The sequence below is a fragment of the Pteropus alecto genome, unplaced genomic scaffold (genome assembly GCF_000325575.1).
Source record: "Pteropus alecto unplaced genomic scaffold, ASM32557v1 scaffold39, whole genome shotgun sequence".
In the NCBI taxonomy this organism is placed as follows: domain Eukaryota; kingdom Metazoa; phylum Chordata; class Mammalia; order Chiroptera; family Pteropodidae; genus Pteropus; species Pteropus alecto.
The window spans coordinates 14,145,557-14,152,755 of NW_006443568.1; the positions used below are offsets into that span (position 1 = coordinate 14,145,557).

General features: G+C 49.4%; 1 protein-coding gene across 1 annotated transcript in view; it reads left to right on the forward strand.

Annotated features, from left to right (window-relative positions):
- CAPZB (capping actin protein of muscle Z-line subunit beta) overlaps positions 1-7,199 on the forward strand; it is a 125,586-nt gene that overhangs the window by 89,000 nt on the left and 29,387 nt on the right. The window contains exon 4 of the mRNA XM_006924500.2: positions 957-1,070. Coding sequence (XP_006924562.1) covers positions 957-1,070 — 114 coding nt within the window. The remainder of the gene's footprint in view (positions 1-956; positions 1,071-7,199) is intronic.

Sequence of the window (7,199 nt, forward strand, 5' to 3'; positions counted from 1 at the left end):
TGAAAGCAAGAAAAGCGCGGGGAAGGGTGTGAGTTTCTTATGGTGGGGACACACTGAGGGGTTCATGCCCAAGAGTGTAAAGGGCTTTGTCCAAACTTCGTGTCTTCTCCACCTTTCCATTCCTCTCACCTTTTTAATTCATTTTATGTCTGTGAACCCCAGCTCTCGGAACTCCGCCTGCAGGATTTAATGAGTAGATATTTCCCTTATAATCACCTTTCCAGTACTCTCTGTGATTAGATGCTTTCCTGATGTGGCAAAATACATTTTAAAAAATGCGGCAAGTCTTCAGGCTGGCAAAAGAGAGGCTGGTTCTCCTTAAGTAGCAGTCTTTCTATGTGTATGGCCCTTGAGTGTCGGGAAACTTCGGGAAGCTGTCCTCTGTTCTCCTGGAGAACTTGATTGCTCAGGTTTTCTCATGTGTTAATCAGCGTTTCTCTTGGGGCTGAGTCTCTTACCTGCTTCTGTAACGACAGCTCTCTTCGTAATCCATAATTGTGTAATAAGAACCTCGGAATAAAAGTTTATCCAGAGCTGTCAGCAGGTCAGGGAGGAGAGAGAGGTGTCTGTTGATGAATACAGTGGTGAAAATAAAGGAAAATTAGAAAAGTGGTAAGAAAGAAATCCCATTTGTTGACTACTCACTATATGTCAGGCTCTAGTCCAGGCACTTGTATTTTCTCTTTTGCTCCTTACAACAGCCCTATGGGTAGCAGGTAGTAGTAGCCTCATTTTACGTAGAAGTCAAGACACTTGCCAGAAGTACACAGCTGATGAGAGGTGGGGCACGGGGTTCAACCTGATCTGCTCGCTGCTGAGCCCTTGCTCTACAAACCTTGAGAAAGCCATGTTTGTTGCCAGAAGTGGCTTTTTCGCTAAAATATCAGACAGCTGGGGCTTGGGCTATGTCTCCTTGAAATAATTCATGTAACCGCCTTCCCATTCTTCCCCTCCAGGTCACCATGGAGTAACAAGTACGACCCTCCTTTGGAAGATGGGGCCATGCCTTCTGCTCGGCTGAGAAAGCTGGAGGTAGAAGCCAACAACGCCTTTGACCAGTATCGAGACCTGTGAGTTTCTTGTTCCCTTTGCACTTTGGCTCTCGCGATTTTGATAACTCAGAGGGGGCCAGGCCAGTAAGTCTCCCTTGAGCCTGATACCTGGCTCACTTTAATAAAAATTCTCCATACCCAGAGCAGGATGCTGGGCACTAGATTTCTAATTGGGTCAGTTATGAGATGACTCCGCGATAGAATGCTGCCACACGCAGGCTTACTTGTGTTTTACTGCACATCGGGATTCATAATAGCAGGTACTATTGGGACAGCACGTGCTGTGTGTAAGACAGTGCCAGGCACCATCTCAAATCCTCACAACACAATGGCTGTTTTAGTCCCCATCTTTCAGATGAAGAAATTAAGGCTCAGGTACATGAATGTGTTTGTCCAAGGAGGGAAGCAGAGCCAGGAATCAAACCCAAAGCTGTCTGCTTCCAAAGGCCCCTCTGTTTTTTACCATCCTACAGGCCCGGCCCTGTTCTTAACTGGTCCCTGTTTGCAGCCCAGTCACCAGGGCAGGTCGAGTTGAGGTCCTCAACACAGTGAGAGCTGACATTTTACTGGCTCCTGAGTTGTCTGGGGCCTCAGCCCCTGCCTTGGAAAGTGTTTTTGCTGGCTCTGCTTAGATTCCCACCTCTCCCTTCCCCTCCCATCCAGTCCTGCCTCCCACTACACCACCAAAAAGAGTGGCCATTTAATTGATCAGCCTTGCAAGGAAAGGCTCCAGAAAAGATTATCCTCTGCAATATTCTTTTTTTAATCAACTGAACCTCATTTTAGATTAAGTTCTGTACAGAAAATAGAGTAGAACTGTAAATCATGTAGTACCACCTCGGTACAAATTCAGTCATCTAGTTGAGGGGTTGGCAGACTTTTCTAAAAAGGGCCAAATAGTAAAAATGTTAATAGGCTTCGTAGGCTACATGAGTCCCTGTCACTTGTTCTTTGCTTTTTCTTCTATATATTTCCCTTTAAAAGTGTAAAGACCACCACTTGAGCCGTAAGCAGGTGGGGTTTGCCCCTCAGTTATAGTTTGCCCACCCTGATCTAGGGTATAGGCAAGAAAATGAACGTGAGAAGCATGGTGCTGCTGTGGAAGCTACTGGTGTTTCACCGGGCGTGAGAATTTCAGGTCTGCACGTTGCAGACAGGTGGAATGAATGGTCTTCCAGTTCATGGCATATCTGATATAATGAATTTAATAAAGAATTTCTTTTAGAAGTTGGCTCAGGAAGAAAAGCAACATCTTAACCCAAAATACAAACAATCCCACAACATTTAAGCAGGTGAATGACATTCAGAGGCACAGCCGCAACCAAATGTCCCTCAGCATTTCATTCGCCCCACATGTGTCGCTATGTAATGAGCTTAGTCTTCAGCATCTGTCACGTGCCAGTGTTCTATCTGCATTATCTTTGATCCCTATGAGAACCTCTGGGGAAGATAGTTGTGTCCCTTTTTTTACAGATGAGGAGACTGGGGCTCTAAGAGGCTAAATGACTAGCACGAGGCCACAAGAAATAGAGGTGAAGAGCTAGGATTTAAGTCCATATTTGCCTGAACTTTCCACAAATTACTGATTTCACAATTAAAATAGATTTCAGTATTTAAAGAGCTCTTACATCTAGAACTTTGCCCTATTGTAGAACGGTTCCTTTCTCATTGATGCTGAGAGGTTGACTCATTGCTATCTCATAGTTTATTTGTAGTTGTTCTACTATCTTCTTTTACTCAACCAGTTGGCAAGAAACCAATCCAGCTATTAAGAATTTCCAAGTGGAATCAGCTTTATATTGTAGTGATGATTTGATAATAAAACAGCAGTGATGGTAACAGCAGCCACCAGTCAGCAGCTGTACACGCACTGTGTTAAGTGCCCACAATCTTTATCTCATTTAGTCTTCCAAACAGCCTGTGAGAGAGGACTTTCCCATTCTACAAATAAGTTAACAGATTCCGAGAGGTAAAGTAACTTGCCCAGGTACGCACAGCCGGAAGTGGTGGAACTGGGATATAAAGCCCTTCTTATCCAGCTCCAGAGTCAAATGAATGCGTTTACTCAGCTGACATTTGAGTGCTTGCTGAGTCCTGGGGGTACGGCCTTGAACACAGCAGACCAGGTCCCTGCCCTCACGGCACGTCTGTTGTGGATGATGGATAGAGAGTGATTTATGGCTTTAAGGAGAGAGGCTGCGAAGACCTCTGTAGGAGTCACGTTGGAGCTGAGGTCGATGCCCGGAAGGGGCGAGTCGGGGGCAGGAAAGAGCGGTCCAGGCGGAAGGCTGCTTGTTGCTGGCGTCACCAGGGCAGGCGGCTCTTGGATTCTCCGAGAGTCAGAATGAGAGTGGTTCTGATTTCTTATAGACCTAAATGTTTGGGTTGCGATTTCCTGAATAAGGTGATATAGACGTGTTGCTTTGCGCCGCCCTTTTGGGCCAGACTTGGAGAAGAGTCCAGTTTTGTCTTTGACTTTTCCTCCTTTTTTCTCCCTCCCATCCCACTGGTTCATATACAGATGCTCCTCGACTTAAAATGCGGTTGTGTCTCGATAGACCATCATGAGTTGACAACATCATAAGTTGAAAGTGCATTTAATACACTTACTGCACGTCGTAGCTTAGCCTGGCCTCCCTCAAATGTGCTCAGAACACTTAAATAGCCTATAGTTGGGCGGTTATTTTGGGTTTCATCTCAAAAATAATTGCCTTTCTCCCCTCACTAGAGCGGGGGGCTCAGATGGGTGTTTTATAGACATGATGGGATGCAAAAATACAAAACAGAATATGCACAGAACACTGGCAACACAGTACACCGTGGAGTATCAGTTACTTCCCCTCGCGGTCACGGGGCTGGTCGGGAGCTGCAGGCGCAGCCGCAGCCGCAGCCGCTGCCCAGCATCACGAGGGAGCATCCTACAGCATACGCGCCCAGGAAAAGATCAAAATTCAGAATTTGGTCGTTAAGTGTATGCCTTCTGTAGGGTCTTGATCAGCCTGGTATTGTGAACATGATCATTTTAAAATTCTTCAGAGTAATCCCTTAACGACAAAACCAAGAAGTCCGCCAGGTGGTCCTCACACTAGGAAACAACCAGAGCGGGGCCCACGCCCTGTGTCTGACTGCACAGAGCTTCCCGAAGCGGTGTCCCCTTCTTGGGCAAGTGGCTGCTTTCCCAGTAGCTTTTGAGCCTGGATGAGCCGTATTTCTGTGTGCCTTTGCATGTGCCTGCACCCTTCTGTGAAGGTGAGCTGACCTGCCAGGGGGGTTGAGAGGGGTGACAACAGTTTTCTCACCCAAGTAGGGGATCGAACTGGACAAGCCAAACCCTGAGGTTCTGTGCAGTTTGCGATGGTGGAATCCTGGCCCAGAGGATGCTGTTCTGTCCCCAGCAGTGTCCGTGTATGTGCCTCAGGAGACAGGAGGGGAGAACAAGGCCTCCAGGTGGCACCCACAGAGGAGGCCAGGGAGGCCCAGTTCTCCCCGTGTGACAGCAGCCACAGTCTGTCAGAGAGATGGTGGTCAGAACTGTCATGAGGGACCCAGAGGCATCAGTTTTCAGCCTCCCAGTATTACTGGGCCTCTGAGGGCCTCTCCTGGGACCACATGTGATGAGCCAGATCGTTTCTGGGTTGTGAGTTGGTGGTGGTCACGTTGGTGGCCGCGGTGGGACCTGGGGTGTGAGCTCTTTTCCCTGTGGTTTTGGGCAGATGGAAGTCAGCCAGGGGCTTGGAGGTCTTATCTCTGCCTCCAGCAGCACAGGCCAGTGGTTATTGTGAGTTTTCCAGGGACCAGATTGCTCCATGGCCAAAGAGGCAGTAGGTCATGCCTTCTCTTTATCCTTCATCCCTCTCCCTCCACATTTGTTGTCACCCCAGTGAATGAAGCCACATGGATTTGTCCATCTGTCTTCTTTTCATGTTGGCAAATGGCTCAGGGAAAGGTCACTCTGAGAGGAGGCACCTCCCACCCCCCACGACACACCTTGTGTCTACTGGCTTTGGTCTCACTGAGCTGCTGCGTGAGGGGCCAGGAATGTGGCCTGTGTCCTGGGCAGAGGAGCCCAGAGCACTCCTGCCAGAAAGGAAAGGCAGCAGTTGGACACACCATTGTGCCCAGGAGGCCTGGATGAGTAGGACTGCCTTTCTCAGGCTGCCCCACTCCAAACCGGTGCTTGGCCCACACCCCAGGGGGCTTGAGGAATGTGGAGAGCAGACCTGCCCTCCATACCAACTGACAACCCAGATGTTCCTGAATTCTTGGACCCTGATGGATTGCAGTTAGGACTGGATTTGGCTTGTGCTCTGGCCTCTAGACCTCTCATCCCCTCAAATGACTGAAAGCTGCCAGACTCCTGCCATATTCTCTGGTGCGGAGCGCCGTTCTATAAGGAGCCTTTGAGGACCTCTTGTCCTGTGGACTGCTAGTGGGGAGAACCTTCCTCTATCCTGGGAGGGCTGCACCGAACTCGGCTCACACAGGAAGGAGGCCTGCGACACTCTACCAAGGCCACCACCCCGCCCCACTTACACCTTAAGACTAAATTGAGGGAATTTTTGTTGTCCTCAGCAAATAGGCAGATAGAGCTCCTGCCAGCACCAGCAGTGTTTGTGTGCAGTGATGACACAGCGTCCTGGTTCCCTTTCCTCCCTGCTTCCGGCGGGTCCATTAACTTTGTCTCGCTCTTGACATTCTTAAGAAGGCCTCAGTGAGCCCACAGATGCTTAGAGCTAGACCGTGCAGGCCAGGCACCCTCCTGGAGCTGCACGAGACTTTCCAGGGAGAGGTGCTCACTGTTCCCCCAGAGGCTTCTCTCTTCCACAAGCATGCTGAGGAAAGCCTTAGATCCTGCCCTGGGCTCTGGGCCTTGCTCCCAGGTCTGTAAAGGCTGCGACTTTTCAGGGAATTAGAGTTAATCATCAGCTCATGGAGTTGGTATGATCAGGGTGAGGGAATGGAGCCAAGCGTGGATTGACTAGCAGGCCCCCTGGCTTGTAGCTCCTGTGGGGGTGTGGCACCCCTCTCCCCCACCTAAACACAGCATTTCTCCATTATGGAATAAACATACCAGCAGTTGAACTCTTTCCCCAAGATAGGCAAGAGGTGAGTAGGGGCCCAGAGAGACGAGCTGTGTGTCCTGCAGGCTCCCTTTGAGGTCAGCCAAGTCCTTATTTACCCTACTGCTTAGAGCTCCCCGCTGCATCCCCCATCCTCCAGCCCCCTCTCACATTTACCGAATTTTTCTTTGCCGTCATCAGGGGCTGGAAGGACCCATGGTAGTAACCCTCCTCCAGGGCTACTATCAAGAATAACTGTCAAGCAACTGTTAGCACTACCCAGACAACCCTGTTTTTAGATTTAAATAGTCAATTTGCCAAGAACGCCTAGGAGATGACAGGCATGTTTTGCTGGAGTGCTGGGTGAGGTCATTATCTGCTCTGAAGTCGTCTTGAATTTCATCGCTTTTCTCCCCCAAGCTCTCACAGCCTGATCCCCAACATCCAGACTATTCTCATTCTTCTTTATCAAGCCCCAGGCTGGTTTTCCACCTCTAATTCACAGGCCTGGCTCAGTCCCGTAATTCGAACACGGCACTGGGGAATGGGGACGGGAGGGCAGACTTGGGTAGCCAATTCATGGGATCTCTTCTTTTTCAGCAGAGGTGACTGCTTTTTAAGCCTAGGATAGCTCATCAGTCACAAAACCTCATCACTCAACCTAAGCGATCCATCCTTCTTGAGAGAGACTTAACACTGGGGCCCCGGGTGCCTGCCTATCTTGAAGCCGCCAGAGAAATACCTCGTGAGGCACCAGTTGGCTGCCCTGGACCCCAGGATCAGTGCTTTGATTTTTAGGTTCCAAAGAAGACGGGAACCTTCCCTGCACTGGCTTTCTCGCCATCGCCTCTGTCGGCCCGGGTTCTGCCGAGACCAGATGTTCCCACTGCAGGGCCTGGCACTGCTTTCTTCCACACATGATTACTCCCATCTGTGCCAGACGTCTTCCCCTGCGCTCTGCGATCCTTGGCTCTTGGCTTGCAGCAGATAATACCTTCAAACATGCGGTTGCAATTTATTGGCCTTATAAGTTAATTTTAGTGGGTGTGCATTTGATTGAAATCAAAGCTTAATTAAGACCAGAGTC